This window comes from Diadema antillarum, unplaced genomic scaffold, assembly GCF_040938485.1.
Source record: "Diadema antillarum isolate AM-2024a unplaced genomic scaffold, OU_Dant_1.0 seq00000932_RagTag, whole genome shotgun sequence".
Taxonomy (NCBI): Eukaryota; Metazoa; Echinodermata; class Echinoidea; order Diadematoida; family Diadematidae; genus Diadema; species Diadema antillarum.
In genome coordinates, this window is record NW_027271783.1 from 90,266 (window position 1) to 113,526 (window position 23,261).

General features: G+C 38.6%; 1 protein-coding gene across 1 annotated transcript in view; it reads right to left on the reverse strand.

Annotated features, from left to right (window-relative positions):
* Window positions 1-18,583, reverse strand: part of LOC139741539 (CMP-N-acetylneuraminate-poly-alpha-2,8-sialyltransferase-like) — a 51,656-nt gene extending 33,073 nt beyond the window's left edge. Inside the window, exon 1 of the mRNA XM_071652118.1 lies at window positions 18,197-18,583. Coding sequence (XP_071508219.1) covers window positions 18,197-18,383 — 187 coding nt within the window. The 5' untranslated portion in view covers window positions 18,384-18,583. The remainder of the gene's footprint in view (window positions 1-18,196) is intronic.
* Between the last annotated feature and the right edge of the window lie 4,678 nt (window positions 18,584-23,261).

A 23,261-nucleotide genomic window follows, 5' to 3' on the forward strand; every position in this document is an offset into this window, starting at 1 on the left:
ACACTTTTTTTTTTGTTTTTCAACGATATTTATTCTGTTCCATTCAAATTAATATAAAAAATAACAATTTTCATTTGCTACAAGTGAAAAAACTGAAATATACATTTGTGATCATAATAGCAAATTTCCTATTGACCCTGTACATGACATAACAAAAATTACATTTTCATTGACAATTATCAATTTACATACAGTCACTTCCCCTATGCTCTCAAATATTGCTTAAATTTAACAGTGATGATTCAATTCTTGTAGCATTAATCTTGATAATCATCAAAATGAATTATGCAGCAAAATTATAAAGTAATAAATAATGGAACCATGTTATTTATCAACCAACACCCGCCCACCTACTAACTCATATCCCTTCCTAAGTCCCTACCACCCCCACCAGTTCCCTCCCTTCCTGTTTCCTCCCCCACCCCTATCTGTACACATACAACACACAAACACACACAAACACACCCATACACACACACACACACACATGCACCTAATTTGGTTTACTGCTCTTGCCTACACATCACAATATAGTAAATATAGTTATATAATCAGCCCGCCAACAGGCTGACAGGAACGCATGGGAAAAGCAAGGAGGGGGAGAAAATACAAAACAACACAAGAAAAAAAAAAAAAAGAGGAGGAGGATAAGGAGAATGAAGAGGAGGAATCAGGGTGGTTCACAACTTGAAATTTTACCATGTTGCAAGCTCAGAATCTGAGAATATTGCAGAAATTGAATATGCGCGGAGCGCACACGATGAGTACGTAGTACGCAATATTATGCTTCTTACATTCAATGTTCTCTCTCATGTTTTGCACACAAATATCTAAAGTACCTGGTAGTTTGATGTTTCTTATGTTATGCATATGTTTTGCACATTTTTGAATACTTTACTTTGAGCTTGTTGCAAATTCTTGAGGATGTTGCATAGCATGTTGCTGGGTTTTTAGGATGTTGCACAAGAATTTTAGCATGTTGCAGCGACATGCTAAAACCCCTCGTGGACCACCCTGGAGGAATGAAGGAAAGGAAAAAAAAATGAAGAAAAGAAAGAGTGGAATACTATGGAAACATTACCATTCTCATAGAAGTCACAGACGTTGCATGTAGCAACACACACACACACACACACAAACACACAACAATGATGATAATGATGGAAGATAAAACTGAGAGAGAAAAAAAATCACCTAGAGGCATATTCTATCAAGGAGCCAGAGAATGTTAAATCTTGGATGATTCGACACCACGCGAGATTGGCTGAGAAAGGGACACGCATGCAGACTGCAATGCGTTGAATTTTAGATGGCCCTGGTATGGAATGAAAACGCTCCATGAAATAAGAATGGATGGCCGAGGAGGGACCCGGGTGAAGAGTCATTCCTTCACGTGATAATCATTTTTTTCTTCTTCTTCTACTTAACTCTCTTTCTGTCTCGTTCCCATGTCATTAATATTTAGTAGATGGATTATTACAGGGGCATACAGAATATATGTTGTGCCTATATTGGAGCAGGACAGTGACCTCCTATAATGAAGATAACGGGTAAAATGCAGTCAGAAGACAAATCAATGTACCAAAAAGGCGAGTTACCGTGAAAAAATGGCGCTCGGCTACTTTCTAAATTCTTTAGATTGAAATGAGGGACCAATCCGAAATGAGATCGAAAATCTCAATCTACTAGATTTAAAAGTCAATCTTCGCCCGTCCTATGTTTGGCCTGCCCGATTAAAGAACAATATCGTTCCATTAAAGGTATTATTTACCATTGGAAGTAGCGATAATAAAGAAAGTTCGAGTTATCACATTTGATGTATATTTGTAGTTCTTGTATCACAAAACATCCTACTATACGTACTAGGCATGTAAAAACTTCGCAATAAAGCCTAATATATTGTACAAGGAGATATCACTATTTTTCTCACTAAAACATAACTGTGGACGGCTTATTCTTGAAAGTCTTATTATAGCTATTGCTCACATTTTGTAGATTTAACAATACTTAACAATGATTATAATTATCTTTCTTCTTTTCTTTTTTCATTGGTTGTTTCTATTCCTAAACTCAAATTCTATTTTTAGAACTATTTTGAAGCACTAAAGCTGAGATTTTGTTTCATCTGTAAATAATGCCTTTGATAGATACCTACAGTATACAACATGTACTAAGTAGCTAGCCCGGGCATGCAACATGAGGGTAAATGCTCTGGCCCGAATGACCATTTTCGTCGACGAAATGACTGATTTCGTAACGAAATAGGCTATGCAACACTCGGCGCCCCATACAAAACTACGGTCTTTGTCCATGGTTTAAACCATGGACAAGATTGTACCATCTTCGTGAATTCGGGCCAATGAGTAGATTTTGGGAAAGTACCTCATCAAGGTCAGCGATAAAAGGCTATTGAACTTCGGCTTAAGATTGACCCTTAATAATAGCGGCAAGTTCTCCTAGAAATATTCACTGGTAATACGGCTTTATTATAGGATGGGCATATAATAGTAACTACGAATTCATGACAAAAATGAGAGGTCAAGGACAGAAGACACTGTACCTTTGTAAGTTATTGGTATACTCTCATGTCATATCGGCCGTATCAGGTTCTTGCATCGCAATGAAAAAAAAAAAAATCGATTTTATTTGCCACCGTTCACACACGCTGCAAGACAAATCATCGCGAAGTAGTGACCGGAACATGACCCCAGGTAACCGAGAGTGAGTGTGGACGCCACGGGTGTGGACATACTGTGGCGAGTGGCATTTTGGGGATTTAAAAATTGTTCGCGTGCCGTTTAGACACACCGCGCAGGTCAAATTATCACCATATTTATTTAAAAAACACCGCTTTTTCAAACACCGCTAATTTCGGGTGTGTGTGAGTGCGGCTAGCTAGGTACATGCACAGAATGAGCACTGACGAAGTACAAGTATTTGACTGTCGCTCGTAACGACAGGGCACCTAGGGACATGACCACGACATTTTTGTCATTCCAAAGCGTCCACGCTCGGGACAGTGCCAAGTACATGTACTAGTAGTATACGGTTACACATCTTCAAGGTTGACTGTCATAAACAAAGTACGCCTGAGCAATACACGTTTCATTAAAATCGTACAGAAGATAAAAAGATCTTCGATTTCATGTTATGGTCGCTAATCAGTGATATTAATCATGTTAATGAGTGGTAACCACATAAATGCAGCGATGGTGTTTTTATCATGCATGCACGCAACAACTCTCCCACAATAACAGGGAATTTAAGAGCAATTTTGATCGTACAAGGAAGATGATTTTTGTGGGCTTATTTTAAACTATCATTTATAAAAACAAGAAGCAGTTAATCTACGCAGACGCCAAGTTCAACTACCAACAAGTGATTTTTTTTCTTTTCCTTTTTCTCCTTGTTTAGACACGTTTTTTATAGTTTCTGTCACGAAGGAAATTGGGAAATTTTCCTGCCAAGCACAGACATTGTTTTGAGTGTAAGCTATTCAAATGCCCATTGTTAGTCGTTGGACAATGCACTATTATGCAGCACGAATTTGGCCGCAAGACAGCCAAAACACACATGAAATCCAGGGGGTTCCACTGGGTAATCATGGAAGTACTCCAAATGGCAATCAAATGTGAATGTCTAAATAAGGGAGAAGGGGCTAAAGGTTTTTATAACCTTGTCAGGGAATGAGCACTTTAATCGAAAGATTCCAAGGCGACTCTATACAGACTTGGGGGGGGGGGGGGGGTGGAAGCTTTGTGGCTGATCCTAAATGACTAATGTATGTTCGATACTACAATGTATATGCGATGTATATTGTCCATCAATACCGCGTGATGGACAAATGATGTTAAAGAAGACTGCGTGCCTAGCTACGTGGGGGGGGGGGGGGGGGAGGGGAGGGGGAGGGGAGGGTTGAGGAGCTAGGGGACACGTGTAGCATTGAACAATATACAATGGGACTGGCATGAAATGCATGGGGCCACTAGTTTGGAGTTATGAGTTTTTCCACCCTATCTGAACTGCATCCTGCATACATTAATTTTGACATCAAGATAGAATTCTCTTCTTTTCAATGCCGTATAGTCGGAAGTATAATCAATATTTTTTTTTACAACTTCAATACATCTCCAATACAGTACCCACCGCGCACTACAATAATAGTATTATAGTGAGCGCGGTGATTGTGCACTGCAGTTGTACAGTATGTCCCCCCCCCCCCCCAAGAAAAAAAAATACAATAAGATTTTCGCATTGATAACACTCAATATGATTAAACTGTCGAAATGCTACTTCAGAGTCTTAAAACATAACATCTTAGCTTTATTTTGCAGAAAACCCCATTAAATTTGGTTAAGCGGTCACAGTGAAATGTGGATTGTTGTGAAGCATGTCATGAGTCTAGCACTTGGATGCTCTTGTGTGTGAACACAATAGACCGAACTTGGAGGGAAGAGATTCCTGACATGCTCTACAAAATTCCTCATTTTTCTTTGACCACTGAAGCAAATCGAATGGGGTTTTCTGTAAGAGATGTGGGCAATGAGTTATAGTTTCGTATCCTGAAATTGTATTTGGATTGATGCACTATTTTTAAAGTTATCATTGCGGAGGGTCCCGTTGTAATTTTTTGGGACATACGGTATAGTACACTGCACTTCGCATGTCTGGTGATCATGTGATGTTGGACGAGATAACGGGAAGTACTGACAGCATGTAATAGTCTCTGCTTTCAATGTATAAATACATCATAGAATTATGCACCACTTGAAGAACAAAAGCTGTTCCAACTAAATATTGTACATAACCAAAACTCGAACAGACATTAGAGATCACCAAATATTTGAGTTGATCACCGAACAGACATTTGACATAACCAAAGCTCGAACAGACATTTGAGATCACCCTTAAAAGGAAACCCAAACCCAAAGAGGAAATGTGGATTGAGTGAAAGGAGCAACATTAGTAGAACACATCAGTGAAAGTTTGAGGAAAATCGGACAATCAATACAAAAGTAATTATTTTTATTTTTTATTTTGGTGTAGTAATGACTGGATAAGGAGACTACTAGAGTTCATGACGTCGTGTGTGGACAACAATAAAGAAAATATAAAGGGAATGCCACATAAACTCATTTTTCATGAAAATTACACATTCCATCAACTTGACACTGACGTTATATGTTAAGGGTAGCAATATTATTCCCCCTGTCATGCTTTCTGAAAGCGGTTAGTCAAGTGCTCTTTCATTATGCTAGAAAAGTGAATTTTTGTGGAATTCCCTTTATATTTTCTCTATATTGTTGTCCACACATATAAATGCTACGTCATAACCTCTAGTATAGTCTCCTCATCCAGCGGTCCCAACACCAAAACTTTTGTACGGTCCAATTGTTTCTTTGGGTTTGGGTTTCCTTTAATACAATCATTGTAAATAATGCTCACATGCAAAATAACTAAGGAGAGAGAGAGGGAGAGAGGATGTATTTCATGGAATTTTATGCAAATATGACAAAAATGAAGTTGGGCTCACATGTCATGCTACATCGCAGAGTTGCCAATTCGTGTTTGATTGCTCAAGACTTAAAAAACAAATCATTACTGTCTTATAGTTTTGATCACATTAGATATTTGATATAAAAAGATGTGCAAGAGAGAGGGGGAGAGGGAGGGTAAACGCGCTGACACACACGCACGCACACACACACACACACACACACACACACATACAAACGTTCATTCACTCATTATATTGGGCAAAATAAACAATACATGCAAGTCATAACAGAGAAGCAAATATAACATTAAAGGCTAGGACTCCTGAGAAACAATATATGCTTGTATACATGTAGTTAGAGCCCCTAAAAAAGAAAAAAGAAGAAGAAAAGATCCATTTCATTACTCGCTGTGACATTGACCAAATTATACACGCTATAGACCAATTAATATATAACGCATACAACATACATCAGTGGACAAAAATAAACAAACAAACACACAAACAAACATAAACATAAATTTGTTTGCACACACAATCACTCACACCTCAAGAATGAGAGACCTGAGAGAAACGTGTACATATCGCAGACTATTGCATGACGCTTGCATGGCGTCAATGTTTTCAGATGGTACAAAGGTATGTGTATGTTGCGTGACGGCTAGGCTTTTCGAAACATGGACAGTTGATAGTGATAAGCGTGCATCAACCACAGGGATACTGTACATTACAGCGACAGAAAGCCAATGAAGACAAATCGAAAGTTAGAAACATTTACAGTCAGACGCTGGGGCAGAGCTCTGTGATTTATAGCTACTATTCATTATCAGTACGCATTCGGTCAACTGGTCAAAGCGAAAGTAACGTGATCACGGTGATACCAAGGAGGTGGCCACCCCCGTGGTGGTAACCCCTGTCAGTTCCAAATTCTTTTTTAGTGAAGACAGATGAAAATAGAACAGCATATGTTTCATTAAAACGTTAGACGTATAATAATTGTATAAGAAGACCATGGAATATTGGTACATTCATGTTATGGGAACAGAGATATTGGTTCCAAACGCATAAATTCAATGCAAGTGTGTTAAAATTATAGATGTCATCACATAACATCACTTTCACCACTTAAATACAAATACCATTTTCAACAAAAATCATGAATTACACTTCGTACCCCTTTCCCTATACTTAACAAAGTCAACGTCAACATGTGACATTACAATGAGTAAAGTGGTGTTTGCAAATTGGCAACACTTTTGTGCGCTGATCTTTAGTAGTACTAGTACAATGTATTCTCACTTCATGTAGGCAGTTTTGGCTTTGTGCCCGGTGGATTATTATTGACCCAGATGCGTATACTGATTAGGTGACTGATATTAATTTTCTATGTAAGGCCTGCAAAGGTTTCATTTTTTTCTCAGCTTTTGTTTCAGAACAGCTGTCTGGGTATGAGATAAAAAGAAGAAACATTATCATTCCTGTGCAAACGCACACACACACATACAATGTACACACACACACACACGCACACACATGCTATCACATGCGCCTCCTTTCCACTTCGTACATATAGGTGCCTAAACTACCGCACACACAGTCATAATTTTTATGCGTGCCAATCATTGCACGTGTGTTGTCCATGTGTTACGAGGACCACGGATAGCAACAGTGCAAGGTCAAATGCAGTGTACTCAGTACTGTAATTTTATCTTGTGTCCTGTTGGCAGCGTGGTCGCCAGAGCTTGCCGCATGTGGGCGAAGATACTGCACACAACAGTGGCGACTGTGAAAAAGCCACTAGCACAATCGTTTCGTCAATATATGGAATAATACACTTGTATATCATATACAATTTTTTTTCTTTTTATGATGCAAACGCTGTTGAAAAGATGGAATTTTTTAAGTGCGGGGGCAATGAAATGAAAAGAAACGTTTTCGTGCTTTGTCATTTTTTTCCCCAAATAGACGTCCATGTACTGAAGTGTATCCTTCATAGTAATGGTGGAACAAATTTGCCGATTTTTTTTTCTTTTTTAGTACAAAACTATGGGAGGGGTTTTTGTTTTGTTTGCGTGGGTGTGTCATGTGTGTGTAAGTGTAGGTGTGTCCAATATCACTTTCAGATCACATAACTTCCTTACAATCATGTCTCGTAGCCACTAATTCGTTAACGTTCTGTTGATTGATTTTAATTATTTATGCAAAGAAAATTTGGAGTTTGGAATGACATGTCATTTTCGATTATCAATTATTGTTTAGAAAAGAGATAAGGTACCGTAAATCCGCTCCCTTCGAAATAACCCTTTTCTATTCTACGTAGCACCGCGATCGAACGCGCTGTTAATTAGTTGATGGATCGAATGCATTAATCCTAACGAGCTTTACTTATGATACAAAGTGATACATTATATTCGTACACGTCCACTGTTGTAATTATGGAGCTACTGCATGTTGTTAACTTCACACAGCGTCCATTACACACCGTTAAATGACCATGGACTGCAATGAATAATATGTGGCTGGTTGATGATGTGTGGAAATTACTCTTGAGTTGACGGTGCACAGGAGTACTTGATGGTGGTACACAGGACCTCTGCGCGGAGGAGCGACTGCATTGTACATGTATACTAACAGTGGACTCCCGTTCTAACGAAGTCCTCAGGACCGGCAGTTTTCTTTCGTTATGTCGAAATTTCGTTGTAACCGAACAAATAAACAATCAACCAAAATGCATTGTTATAGAGAGAACAATGTTGCGGCCTGAATCTTTACTTCGTTGTAACCGCAATTTCGTTATAACCGTGTTCGTTATAACGGGAGTGCACTATACAGACAGGACAAGTTCATCTTCTATACACGTATACTTAGTGAATGCAGCTTATGTCGGTAAAACACATCAAGTTTAAAGACAATCAGGCAACCCGTTCAAAAGTTGGGAATCTAAAAAGTTTCTGTGCAGTCACTGTTGGATGAAAAGATTACTACAAATGTCACATGCGTTTTAGAACGATATAAGGAAAATACAAAGAGAATACCCAAAAAAAACCCAGGGAATTCAAAGTTTATTTGAAGAAAATTGGTTTTGAAATGGCTGAGATATCAAAAAAAAAAGCAATCATAATAAAAGGGGGAACCCATCTTTTAATTATTAGGATCGCTTTGTTTTACTTCGTTTTTGAATATCTCAGTCATTTCCAACCCTATTTTCATCAAATAAACTTTGAATTACTCTTAGAATTGGAGGCTTCTTTTACATTCCATAAAGTGGTTTCTAATATCTCACAAAAAGTTAAAAGCTGAATTCTCACCTCAACCAATGCTAAAGCAGCCCTTTAAGATGGACATAAATTACAACTGTGTAGGTGGCGGCTGTGGCGATTGGATCAAAGAAAGACAATGTGATATAGAGGAGATAACGTGTAGGTATAAGCTCTCAATGCTCTCACCATGGAAACCACGCCTGCATGAGTTTACCCGCCCCTTCCTGTACCAATGAGTGAAGTGTGCACAAATTTCATATGCAAACTTATGGACAGGTAAGGGTTGTGGCATGCAGTGGATTGATAGAGAGGGAGAAAGGAGAACTGGGATGAAACTAGAGCGAGGTGCGAGAGGTTCAGAATCTGCGTGGGATGGGATGAAAATGTTCAGAGCATACAAAGTAGCATCCCTCTGGAAACAGTTTCCTTGGGCCCGTTGCATAAAAGTTACAATTATGGTAACTTTGCCATCCAATGGTAACTTCCATGGAATTCTTGATTTTGATTGGCTGATAAGTACTGTTGCCATGGTAGTTACCATTGGATGGCAAAGTTACCATAATTGTAACTTTTATGAAACGGGCCCCTGGAGGTTGTTTCCGTTTGTTGTTGTTGTTTTTTTTAATCTGAAAGTCACAACTCTACGATTCTACGAAGAGAACATTATTCCTTCCTCTCCATGACGTACAGTGCATATACAATGTATCACGGAAAAGATACACGAAGATGATATCTGCTTTAAAGGTCCTGTTTACCTTTGTGAGCAGTGATTACAAAAAAAAAATGTTCAAGATATCACATTTGATGCATATTTGTATAGAGGTCTGTTGTATCACAAAACATATCATATATAGCCTAAAATATACGGAGATATCACTATTTTTCTAACTAAACAACAACTGTATACGGTTTAGTCTAGAAACAATTTTATTTCAACTATTGTTCACATTTTGCATATCAACAATTACTTAACATTGATAATACTGATTAACTTTTTTTTTCACACTGGTTGTTTCTATCCCTGACTCACATTTTAGAACTAAATGTACTTTGAAGCAATAAAAGCTGGGTTTTTGTTGCACCTGCAAATGGTAAATAATAATGTCCTTGGTACAGAAAGGTTCATAAGGTAATCAGACAGCTATTGTAGGTTTAATCCAGATGGGACCTAAAATGAGGAAATTATGGAATTTACAAGGTGCATTACAAAATACGTTTAAAGTTTCACGACACAGTGCTGATGTTCGTCCCATGGCGTGATACGTGTAATTCCATCGTTTCACAATAATCGCCCTATAACCTGACATAAACCTGCACTAACTTTCATCTACTTTTTTTTTGGGGGGGGGGGGGATGAAATTAATGGGAAAAATCCCCATATACGTATTTTATTCGCACTACACTACGCCTATTATATAATTTATGTTTGCTATGTCCATACTTTAATCTATCATTGGTGATTATAGGGGTACAAAGGGTTAGAGCCTACTGCTCTAAATCATAAAGTCATCGTCATAAAGTAATTTCCATGATCTTAATGATTTTGTGTGTGTGTGTGCACAAACAAACGGGGTAGGTGTGAGCTTTACTAACTTTTTTTTTTAGCAGTTCAAGTACAAATTTGATCAAACTTCGCTCAGTTCATTACTCTGTTCAGTTGCTTTATTCATCACGGTCAGCTTGTATACATTACGCGGAAGTGCGTACAATAAAAGCGACAGAGAGGAACACGGAACCCCTCTTTTGATTTGAGCGAGGGGGTGAATGGGGGAAATCCTTCAGGATTTAGTATATCCGCGTTTATGATACCAAGGATATCATAGGATATCGGAAACAATAGTCACATGACGAAATCTTACCCAGGAAGCTTGACGTACATCTTTGGTGTCATCAGAGCCGCGATGATCACATCACACACACACACACACACTTTACATTTTGAAAAAAAAAGCAATGTCAACCACCTGTACGCACACTATAGCATACGCCTATTTCAAAATCAGTACTTGGAAATTCGGAGACGAAATGTTGTCATTTCGATACGAAATAATCATTTCGTCTTCGAACACGTTTGTGTTCCATGACTCAAGTTAAAATTACCTTTAGTAATATGAAGATTTCAGTGTACTCATTTTGTTACCCCCCCCCCAAAAAAAAAAAGAAAAAAGAAAAAAGTATTGAACATATAAGATAAAATAACACAAACTCACACACACACACACACACACAGCAATGATAAACGTCACAACTGACCTCTTCCATGGCAAACTGCACTAAACCAATACTGCATTTCAACAGATGATGTAACTATACGTGTACTTTATTTACGGACCTTGTATACCAACTATACGTTGCTGTTTGTGTCTTTGTTTTTTTTTTTCTTTGCTTCTTTCTTTCTTCCTTATATTTTTTCTCTTTTGCTTGTCCCGTAATGATCAAGACCTGACGAAATATTGCCAGCAAATTCTAGCTTGGTGACAAGGTTGACCTCCGTTTCTATCAAGGATGTTTCTCAGCACATCGTGGTTGGTTGAGGTCAAGACGTGATGCGGGAAGCTTCAAGACCACCATCACAAAAAGAACAAAAAGCAAACCAAAACAAGGCAAAACAAAATCAGGATGTGGATTCACGAAACGATTCAAGGATGAGCAAATAAGATAACCCGGTTGCATGACTACATGGATATGTGTAAAATTTGCCAGGTCATGGCTCAGGTTATTTGGTCTTTCTCTAGTCGACCACCATCGTGCAATATCACCATGACATGAGACACTCACGAAGTCTACACTGTACCACATTGGGAATAGAGCAGGAACGGGGATAATTATTATGCAGTATAAGTAGTAATTAATTCACCAAAGAGGTCATCTCTTTATAATTCACTTATTTTTATACCGGAGAGAACGATCTTCATGCGGAAGTTTCAGCGCCATTTCAATGGATGGTAAAGTGCATTCACGTGATGAAAGTATCGCCCATGCAGAAGTAGCCTTCGATATACGACAATTTAAAGCAACACAAGTGCCAGCATTATACTAGAGCATTTCACATTCGGTCTGTAATTCACCGCAATGTGTGTGGATGGATGTGAATAAAACCGATATCCACCAGTGCGCGAAAAACACGCGAAACTTGAGTAAAACGAAAACTTGCAAACTTCGGTCTATAACTTCTATCATATCTTTCTTTTTGATTGAATTTGGTTGTTTGAGCACACATGGGGTGTGATAATTATTCTAATTGTTCCTTGGCTTAAAAACAGACTTTACGAAAAGGATGCTGTCCAGTGCTGTATGTATTCAGTGTAGACAACTTTGTTGATAAAACTGATGTCATGAGTAAAACATCATAATGATCACATTACGACTCATAGCACATTTCTATGAATTTTTATCTGCTGATTACTTTTTTGTTTTGTTTCGGGGTATACGTTCTGGTATTTACGAAGATTTAGAGACTAATACAACATTAGTTGATAGAATGAAAGCTTTTAAACAACAAATTGCTAGACAATAGCCTGTGAGTAAAATGAATAGTGCCAAGTGGCTCTAACCATGTGCCTGGTTTAATGAGAAAGACCAAATTCACGTCTAAACTCAACAAGATGAGTGAGTGATCAGGGTAAGTTCATTAGCCGTTTGACCTTTGACATTGTCTGACCTGACCCATATTCACATTTGATCGGCATCTTTATATGACATTACCTAATTGTGTGTTCAAATTAAATGGTCATACATGTAGCTCAAAGCTGTGGAAAGTTATTGAGAGTACACCCCCAAAATTTTATTTTTAATGTTTTGCAATGAAAGTTCATCGACCTTCTGACCTTTTTACACATTGTCAAACCTGACCCATATTCAAACTTGACCGTCATCTGTATCGTGCGTTAAACAGTACACTTTAGTGTAGGCCTACATATTTCAATTTCATGATCAAAGCTGTGGAAAGTAATTGAGAGTACACCCCAATATTGTGAATACCATTGTTTGTCAAGGTAAGTTCATTGACCTTTTGACCATTTGACCTTTGGCCTTTTCGAACTTCACCAATGTTCGAACTGACCGGCATCCTTACAATGTAGGTGATGTAGCCTAAACTGTACATGCAAGGCGAGAGTTTGATTGTTATATAGCTCAAAACTTTGGACGGGAAAGTTCATTGACCTATTGACCTTTTACCTTGTCGGATTTCACCAATATTCGAACTTGACCTGGATCTCAAGTGATGTACTTATTGTACCTGTGACGTATTGTGAATGTGGTGGCCACATTTCAAAGCTCTGCAGCATGGAAAGGTATATTGAGAGCACACCACGATACTTTGCATTACAGTGCTTATAAAATATCAGATAAAGTTGATTGACCTTTTGATCTTCTCGGAATTCACCCATACAGTAGTCGGTCTTGGGTTATAGCATTTTTAAGGTGATGTACTTGCGTGAGTCTGGTGTCATAGCTCAAAGCTGTGTGGAAAGTTATCGAGTTCACCATTTTACCGGGAGTACAGTGCTTACCCGGGAAAGTTCAATGACTTTTTGACCTTAGACCTTGTCAGACTTAACCAATGTATTCGAACTTGCCCTGGATCTTACAGTGATGTACGTGGTGTGGATGTGGTGGCCATAGTTTTAAACTCTGAAAGTTATTGAGAGTGCACCAAATTGCCATGCCGCCGCCGACGACGACGATGAAGACGGAATAATGACCCCTATGCATATAGCTTCCGCTTTCGGCAAACGAGATAAAAACCACACAAACCTCGAACAACAACGTGCGTGAAAGAAATTACATGTAGGTTTCCGTCTCTTTCATTGGTTCCATATCAGGTTACTCTAAAAGGTCGAGGTACAATAAGTTAAAGATTGCGATAATGACAAATTATCGCCTGCATTATAAACAATTATATTTATGGTAACTCTATACAAACCAGCAGAAGGGTTGGTTATTATATAGGCAATAGCATCATCATCGCATCTAATTTGCAGGAGAAATTAGTGGCGGGCAATATCGACATTTCATAAAAACGAACCAAAGTTTCGTAATTTTTGTACTATTTATCGTGAGGTAGGGGAACCTCCGTCACCGAATGTTGTGTAAGGATTTTCACCCCAGCGATACGAAGCCATTAGGTCATGCCGTGTCTGCGAAGTGCGCACGTACATGTACACCGATATAAATCACAACTATCAATGTGTGCATAAAATGATGGAAAGTTTAATCAAATAAGGCAACGTACACATCGATAAACTAAAGAAAAAGACGTACAAATATTGGCAAAACGGGCGGAAACGCCACACAAGAACATAACTGTTTGGCAGAGCCTAGAGGGATGCGTGGGATTCAACTGTTGTTGACATTATCATCATGATTTATCTGGAATCTCATATTAACGGGAGTGCGCAGGCGTGGGCTGTGAAAAAATACATATGGATCAGGTTGAAAACAGTTGTGATGATGACTATGAAACACCCCCTTCCCTATGCTCTTTGTTGTTGTTGTTGCTGCTGCTGCTGCTGCTGCTGTTGTTGTTGCTGTTGTTGTTGTTGTTGTTATCGTCGATGTCATGCATAAGACCGAATTATTCTCGCATCACTCACAACATAGGCCGACAAAATCGTTCGTTGTGTTTCACAGAAGAAAAAAAAAAAACATAAAACAAACCTAATGATCTGATAATATTGTATTTATATTCAGTTTGGCGATTTAAACTAAAGCTGTATTCAAACTTATCCCGTTTATTATTATCTTGGCACATTCAACTTACGGCAAGAATAGAAAGATATCACTCTTAACGCTTGGTGCAATATGATGTTTCAGCCATAAATGGACCAGTCTGAGTGTATTATGGCCTTCGTGAAAATAGAGGAAAATTCATGCAGACGAAACATGAACAATACGTATTTCATCGAAGTCGGACCTACATTGTATAAATTGAAGAGTTTGGCAGTTTCATTAAACAGCTTTCATAAAACAGTACAGTAGTGTATATAGCTAAGGAGCAACTGTTCACGCTATATACAACGTAGTTACGATGAACACTTGTATGTAAGTATAAGTAAGTATAAAACAAACACAAACTATAGTGTGAGACAATATGCAACGATACGTCTGATGCCAAGAATACCTTCTTGGAGATGCAGATAAGAATATTTTACTTGCTAGTTCAAGACGGCTTAAAATCAATCAAATATCGTTTATTTATATTCCGATCGATTGTGCCTTCTATAAATCTCGAGAAAGCTAGAAATCTGGATAAAACTAAGAGCAAATAACAAAAACAATTTTAGTTTAGTGTATTTTTGTCTTTGTTTTTGTTTATCCTCTTTTCTATTTATTTATCTTTTTGCAATGCTGTTTTGGGTTTCGGGATGCGCAATGGTCCGGGCAGGTCTGATTTCATTCATGACGCGACGCCAATTAGGCATATAGTTACAGGGCACTAATTGGATGGAGACAATCCGTTCAAGACTGTGTACAAGGCTACATGATGTACATCATGCATTATTACCTTGCCCTCGTCTTCGACTCGGGCAATATGCTTTCAGTTTGGGCAATATTTTCTGGTACCTCCCTCAGGGCCAGTCAATATCATATAAGTATTAATAGTGGCACTTTACAATATTATGTTGTTGTACACTTTGTATGGTCTGTTCAACAAGTTATGAGCCCGAGAGTGGGGTGGGGAGATGGTCTGCCAGGAGTACTAATCTCCCAGTTTGTTTTGGGCTGTTGTTGTTTTTTTCTGTTCCACGATATTGTGTGTTTGTTTGTTTTTGTTTGTTTGTTTGTTTTTGTAGTCTGACCATACCAGTCTCTGTGCAATTCTGCTCAAGACCACCTAGTATATACTACAGTATGTAGGCAACACCAGTGTGTTCAGTAGTCACTGCACATGCAGCCGTTTCCAGGATACAAATGAGATTGAATGTGCGCACAAGCTAATGCACGGGCTATATAATTCAAGTTAATGCGCAGGTTAACTTGCACACCAATGGTCATTTGTCGATTACAAGTCCAGACTACCTGTCAGGATCACTTCAAGATGTCTGATGTCTTCGATGTCTTGACCAATGGATTTCAGAGGTCATAACATCCACGCTATTTCTTTTTCCTTCAGAAGCAAACGTTATACATTGTAATTGACACCTCGTGTTCTGTTCTTCTTGTTGTTTTTGTCATTAACAATCATCCCAATGTTCTGAAACCGTGATCAGACACGGAGACAGTATCTAATTCTGTTTTGCAGCGAGGCCTGTCATGCGTGATGAATGTCTCTACCAGGGTTGTACAGCTAAACTCCATAATGGTCGAATATTGTTGTACAAATATCGTCGGTATACTACAGGTACATCTACAATGTAGTATAAAATGAGCATCCGGCACCTAGTACATGTAGTGCGATCATGAAAAGCAAATGTCAAACTATAGTGCAGAACTTTGTATATCATCGATGATGATGATGTAATAATAATAATGATAAAAATGATGATAATTATGATAATAATCATGATTACAATAAATTGTATACGTCGGGCAAGCTTTGAAATACACCATGCCGCTTTGAAGACGAGTGAAGTGCCTAGATTTGATACACCAACTGACAGAAGAGAAAGGTCATTTGTACCAATGTGTACACGAGTTTATCATGGAATGATGGCTTATAGAGCACTTATCAATGGTTTTCTATCGCGATGCTATATCAAGAGGCCCAGTCCAGATCAAAGGGCACGGCTTGCCATTCACACGAATAGCATACATAGAGACGGGAAGTGGTTAGTTCACCGTTTGTAATATTGCGGTTACTACCTGAGTCACTCACCGTGCGAGGTAACAGCTGTGGAGTGACGTGGGAGTGACAACTGCACGCGTCACAAACGTAGGTCTATACTTCTCTTTAAAACACACTATACTAGACCAAACTTTGCCGTTAACAATCGAGGATTTCTGTATCACTTCACTGCTTTTTCTTTCTTCTTTTTCTTTCGTTTTTTTTTTTTTTTTTTTTTTTGGGGGGGGGGGGGGGGGGGAATGCTTCAAAGATTCTCTTCACAACATACACTACGATTAAGCGATACCAACCCGAAGCACAATCGTGACTAAGGTTCGGGAGATAAAATCCTCTCACGTACAACCAGATTATTTTTTCATTGTCTTCCGATTGACTCTGTAAACTGCCCAGATACAGACTGTCGAGATTTACCCAAGCATAATCTGTGGGCTTACTTCTCTCTTCTCGAGATACATTTAATTATCCTGTCCGATTCAGAGCCATAGATCCGATTTCAATTAAAGTGCCCTCTCTGATGTGCATCGTAGAGCCACGGCTAGCTTTGATTTGTTTGTCTCTTTGCCAATGTAAATGTAATGAGAACATACGAGTATTAATGAGCATATGATGAAAGTTTCAGAATGGAAGACCCTGGATATGACTACAGTAGGACCTACATGTACATGTACGTCTTTGATATTAATACCCATTCTACAAATAACAATGTATGTGTCTCAAGCAGCAATATAAAGACATGCCAACAAATTACACCATCATCATTCTCACCATCACCAAAGTATTGCAGGCCTAGATCAAGCTCTAGGTATATAATTATATCGGATAAAAACTAGCAAGGTATCGCTTTTAATATGTTTATAAATATAATATACAAACACGTACAATGTGGTTGTAGTATTAGTATACACTGACATTGTAGAGCAATCGCTAGTGTAGTGAGTCCCGGTGATCTTTTTTTTTTTTTTTCTTCTTTTTTTTTTTTGTCTAGCAGTTAGCAGATGTTTGCCGAAAATGGAGCTAATTTCTGCATTCCATGACTAGGGTCTAATAGTAAATACTAATTATCATAGAGTTTTGCTGGTCGATTTAGATCGACTTGCAAAAATGTAACGAGCCTATGGGCTTTACAAATGGGCATGGCATGCATCTACACCACGTACAACTGTACAAGTACAACAACGGTTCTTTTCATAGATAGTCGACCAGATGATGCATTCACTCCAGTGGTACATGTATGCATGGTAGACGATACATCCGAAATAAACTGAAAATATTAAGATCATAAGAAAATTATGAACAAGCCTACAGATAACCATGTTTTAATACAAGAATGGATTTCCACTGATATGACATGACGTGCTAGACATAATATCTACCCCGAATGAATGCCTTCGCGACCCTGTGTAAATAGAAACAATCACTGCCAACATAACATCGAAAGTGCAAGTGATGAAGTCGTGAGTGTACATTCAGTCAGTGTACTACATGTACATGTACACACGCGGCTACATCCATAGATGAAATGAAATATGCAACACACGCAAAATTCCATCAATGTGAAATGATTATCATCTGTAACATGACACGGTTTTGTTGCACGTAGAAAAATAAGATACACAACATAAGGAACTATGTTATTTCTTTCATACATACTCGGTAAGGAGAAATACGACAGGGAATTCCACACTTTGTCCCCGATAGGTGAATTATCCCTTTTCCGTCGAATCTTGTGATTGTGGGTTTTGCAGTCGTTCTGTTCCCCACAACCTCCGGTAGCGGTAGGGTATGGAGTCCTTGTGCGGTACGTGGACTCGAAATCGAGCACCACTTCGTTTATCATCGTTCCTTCACGAGACGTTTCACGATTGCGTAGAAAAAACAGTGATTCCACGAAAGTCCATATCACAGCGTGAATAATATCCACTTAATAGATCCGTTGTCATAATTTATATCCATCAGCTTTGAACATCGTCCATCTGAGTACTGATGTTACTTTCGCTGTTGGCCCTACACAATATTCCACGTAACTACCGCTGCTGCATATCATGCACACACGGGATTTAGCGGTCATGCATGTACGGCTCGAACGTACGCACACACTGCTATGCTATTCAACTAGAACGTGTAGCCTTTTTTCACGCAGGGTGCACTAAAAAGAACCTCACCTACTTCAATGGTCCTGAATGATGATAGTGCCGAGTGTACAAGGATTGAGATACAGCTTATGACATAGTCTACATTCTGGACTGATTTGATTTTTCTGTCGTAAAACCGTGATACGCACTACTTGCTTCAAGCGTTATGTTGGTGCAATCCTGAGAATTTACTCAGATTCTCAATATTCTTGCTTGGCGAGGCTCGTGCAAATTGTACCATTACGATAGGAATGTTAAAAAAAAGGAGAACAGTTTAGAATCTAGTCTACCTTCACTCCATTCCTCCGCACGGCGCTCAGCAATGGAGTGCGCTAGCTCCCTTTTCAATTCGCACTTGGCCGTCTGCGAGCGCACCGTGCATTGGGTTAACATCAGCGAAATATACTGTATCGTCACTAAGGGTGGGTCACGCCGGCGCCGCGCCGTAGACACGCTGAGTACTGGTAGTGCGTCTATCACAACGATACGTTTCAAGAGTTATAGAATTCTACCAATAACTCCCTGATTCTACTCATTATACTCGTTACAACAGCGAGCCAGCGGCTTACAACATGCCTTCCCCCACATCAGATACAAAACCTGTAGGGTGTGCCGACGCCATTTACTGCAGTTTTAGTTTATGTTTGCCATGTCAAGTCGGGCTTGGCACTAAATAAACTACGAGCGAGGAATCTGTGTTTTTCGAACTGGACTGGGATATAATTTTTGTGGCCAGTTTTGTGTTACTCTTGGATACGCGACACCCCTCCCCCATTTGTTTATTTTTCTTCTTTAATCTTTGGCCTTTTATTTTGAGTCACCCGCCATATTTGTTTTTGTTATTTGTTTCAGTGTGTGTCTCAAGAGTTTGCTCGCGCACTCATCGGTTTTCGAAAATTAGAATAAGAAAGGGAGAGAGAGAGGGACAGAGCCGAGAGAAAGGAGTAGTCCGCGTAGAAATTATTATCACTGAAGAGATGTCCATTCTGTAACAAGACAAGTCTCAATAATTATGCAATTAGTGGCGGTTGTAGTGGAAGCGATAACTGATGATTGAATGAGTACTTTATATCCGCTGCCCTTTCTCTATTCACGTGACTGCGTAAAACACAGGTGTCTCCTCAGTTACCTTCTCTCCATCAAGATGAGAACTATGTGATACCTTTACTTGAAAAATCCTTAGCCCTCATGGCATCGATCACCTGCTCTCTGTTTTTTGTTCTTTTTAAGTAAAAAATATGATTTACATACACCTGCAGAAATTGACACATATCATGCACAAGAAATGTGTGAAATAACACTGATATTACATGATCGCAGTTGGGTGACGACGATAATACAAAATATTAGCCAAAAAGGTATATGCAAACATTATTGCAATCTAAGAAAGTTTCCGATAGTTGTTAGGACCTATAGGCCCTATGCTCCCTATTGATGACAAATCGGGTCATAATAATTTTGCAAAATTCTTGTATCATTGACGAATAATCAAACATTCTTTAAATACGAAAAGAGAGTGAATAGCATGAAGATGTTTTGAAAATACGATTGCTATAGGGCTATAACGCATTGCTATAAAATATTGCTATAACGTTCTATCTGTCGGCCTTTCTACTATACTGAACGAAGGGGGCTCTGGGGGTCTGAGTTCCCGTCGGTTGCTTGACTAGTCTCGCGCGATGACCCTCGCTTGCTCTTATTATACTATTATAGCTTGAGGGTCTTTGCCAAAGACTAGCCATTTACAAGATTCCATTTACTGCATGAGGCCAGTGGCCCTCTAACAAATTTATCGATTAACATCAGTTCCGCCTCTTCATTAACATAGGCCTCCACGCTCAGTCCGTTCGTTTTGTTGTTTTTGCAATGAAAAGCAACTCACACAGACTGGAGATCCTCCGCTTGATTGCAAAATATTGATTTTCCTGATCACCGGGGAATGGCGTTAATCAAGGACACATTGAGCAGACTATACCACATGACTAATGGGCTTGTCATTTTTTTTTTTTATTTAATCGCGACATGGAAGTATTTTTCATTGATAATATCGTAGACAGTTAAGCTTGAGAAGCAATAGTTCAATATTCAATGTTGGCCTACCAAATTAAAAAAAAAGAAAGTTTTGGTGGTCTGACCCTATATGGTGTAGTGTGTATGCCATATTCATCCCTTTTTAATTTTTTTTTTTCATTTATCTACTATTTATTCATTAACTTGTTTATTTATTCATTTACTAAGTAATTTATGTATTAATTAATTAATTAATTTATTTATTTATTCATTTACTTGTTTATTTATTCATTTACTTATATAATTCATTGATTAATCAATTTACTTATTTATTTATCTATTATTCATCTTATTTTTGTAAGGGATTGATATTCCACACAAACTCTTTCCACCTTCTGACATACTCAGACCAAGTTTTGTTTTCCCGGAAGTCATTGAATGTAAAACGATTTCGTTTCCGATGAATTTTAGGCTATACTCAGACATTTCCAGCCTCCAGTATTAATCAATCTCATAGATACATATTTTTATGATTATTTAGATATAAATACCACACCTGACATTCCTCTCCCACTCCAAAGAGTTTGTCAAAGCTAAAATAGATTTGGTTTTGTATGTTTGTTTTTTTTAGGGGGTGTCAAGTTAGTGTCAAGTAACTTGTAAAAATGGCATTATATTCACATAATATCAGTCATGACATTGTATTCATGATATGCGTTCATCAATTTCTGTAAGACATTATAGATGCCAACGGACTTTCTCGAATGCGTGCGGTTTTCATCAATACAAAGTTCTATCTTGCAATAAAACACAACGTCGAAACAAACTGCCGCATCCGGTATACTATTATGCACATGTGCTACCTCATAAAAATAGGCTGCGCTGATACTGCTGTAGTGTCAGTTAGGGCTTGTAATATCTATCTCGGGGTCTTGTTGTTGTTGGTGTTTTTTTCTCCTCTTATCCAAGACTGTGTGTTATGGTTTACACGCACTTTCATCACCGCATACTATGCTGTGTAGACCTGCGAATATGGAATGCTGCACTTTGCTTTATTCTCATGATCATTATCTTCGCTTTTTTAACCAAGAGCTTTAACTTGACTGCATGCAGAGGGAATCATTCATTATGTTACAAATGCGCGCCTGTCAGTTAAACTGCCTATATACACACACGCCAGTGCACATCATATTTCTTTGTTCACTCCCCACCTCCCTCCCCCCCCCCCCAACGATGGTGTAAGGTTTCATTTCGAAACTGCTGCCTGCTCATTGTTGCATCTATAGTTTGGATATCTCGAACGACGATGGTTAAACAGATGCATCCTTCACAGTAACACTATGCGTTTGCATCAATAATAATCACAATGATAACGCCCAAATTTGCCTGCAGGACGCTGTGCTCTAGGTAAACAAAGTGTAATATGGCATTCCATGATAGTATTGGAGCTCATATTGAATGCGTATTCCTTTCTTTAACTCAGTCACGGCTCGCCAAGGTGACTTCTGATGCCTGTCATTCCAGGTCATCGCAAACTTACACCTTTGTCTCTGGCTATATACTACAGTAGGTTTGCCTTTAATTCGTCGTTCACTTGTGTATCTAACTGCGCACTTTGTGTTGCCTTGCACAACGTGCACATGCTAAAAGATATAGCATCGTGTCGTATCCTTCAGTGCAGAAACATTCTCGAACTTTTGTTGACTTTATAGCTGATGTTCAAATACGCGATAAAACAACAAGAGAAACACCCCAGCATTAAATAGTTTTGAGAACTATCATGCTCTACATTTGGGAGAGATTTATGGAAAAAAAAAAATTATTACCATGATAACGAACCTTTAAAGGAAGTCATGCACTCTCCATTAATAATATAATAAGATTAAATAAACTAAAGGTAAAACAGGTTACGAATGTATTCCCAAGTTTTCAACAAGCATTACTTTGCTTGCAATTTTTTGATACAAAAACAGAGAAACACCATTTTCACGTTTTTTAAAGTGAAGTCACCATTAAAACATATATACAAACGAAGAAAAACAAAATCTTTTCAATGATACTACACTCACTGTATATAAACGAGAAATATTTTGGATGATACACTTTACCGTCAAAATTATCACATATATTCTAATCATTTTCTTCTTTTCAGCAGTTGTGGAACTTATGCGCACCTTATGACCTCAGGGGCGGATCCAGGAATTCCGTAAAGAGGGGGCGTGTTTACAAAATTAAAGGGGGGGCGCACGCACCCCTCCCCCCATTTTTTTCTTTTTATTTCTTTTGTTTCAACAAAAAATAAAGGGGGGGGGGGCGTGCGCCGGTTGCTGTCCTCTCTGGATCCGCCCCTGTGACCTTTATGCAGCAATCGGTGCTGCCAATTTTAATTGCTTGCGGGCGCTTCGTCCAATCAGTGTCTTTTGATCATACTGCGGTTGCAATTCGGAGAATTTCTCATTATCGTATTGGCACTACCTTCAGTCTGTTCAAAGGTAAATATCGAAAATAATTCATACCCCATGAACACATCGTCATTATGACGCGTCTCTGACTAGTTTAGAAAAGGTTCCAAA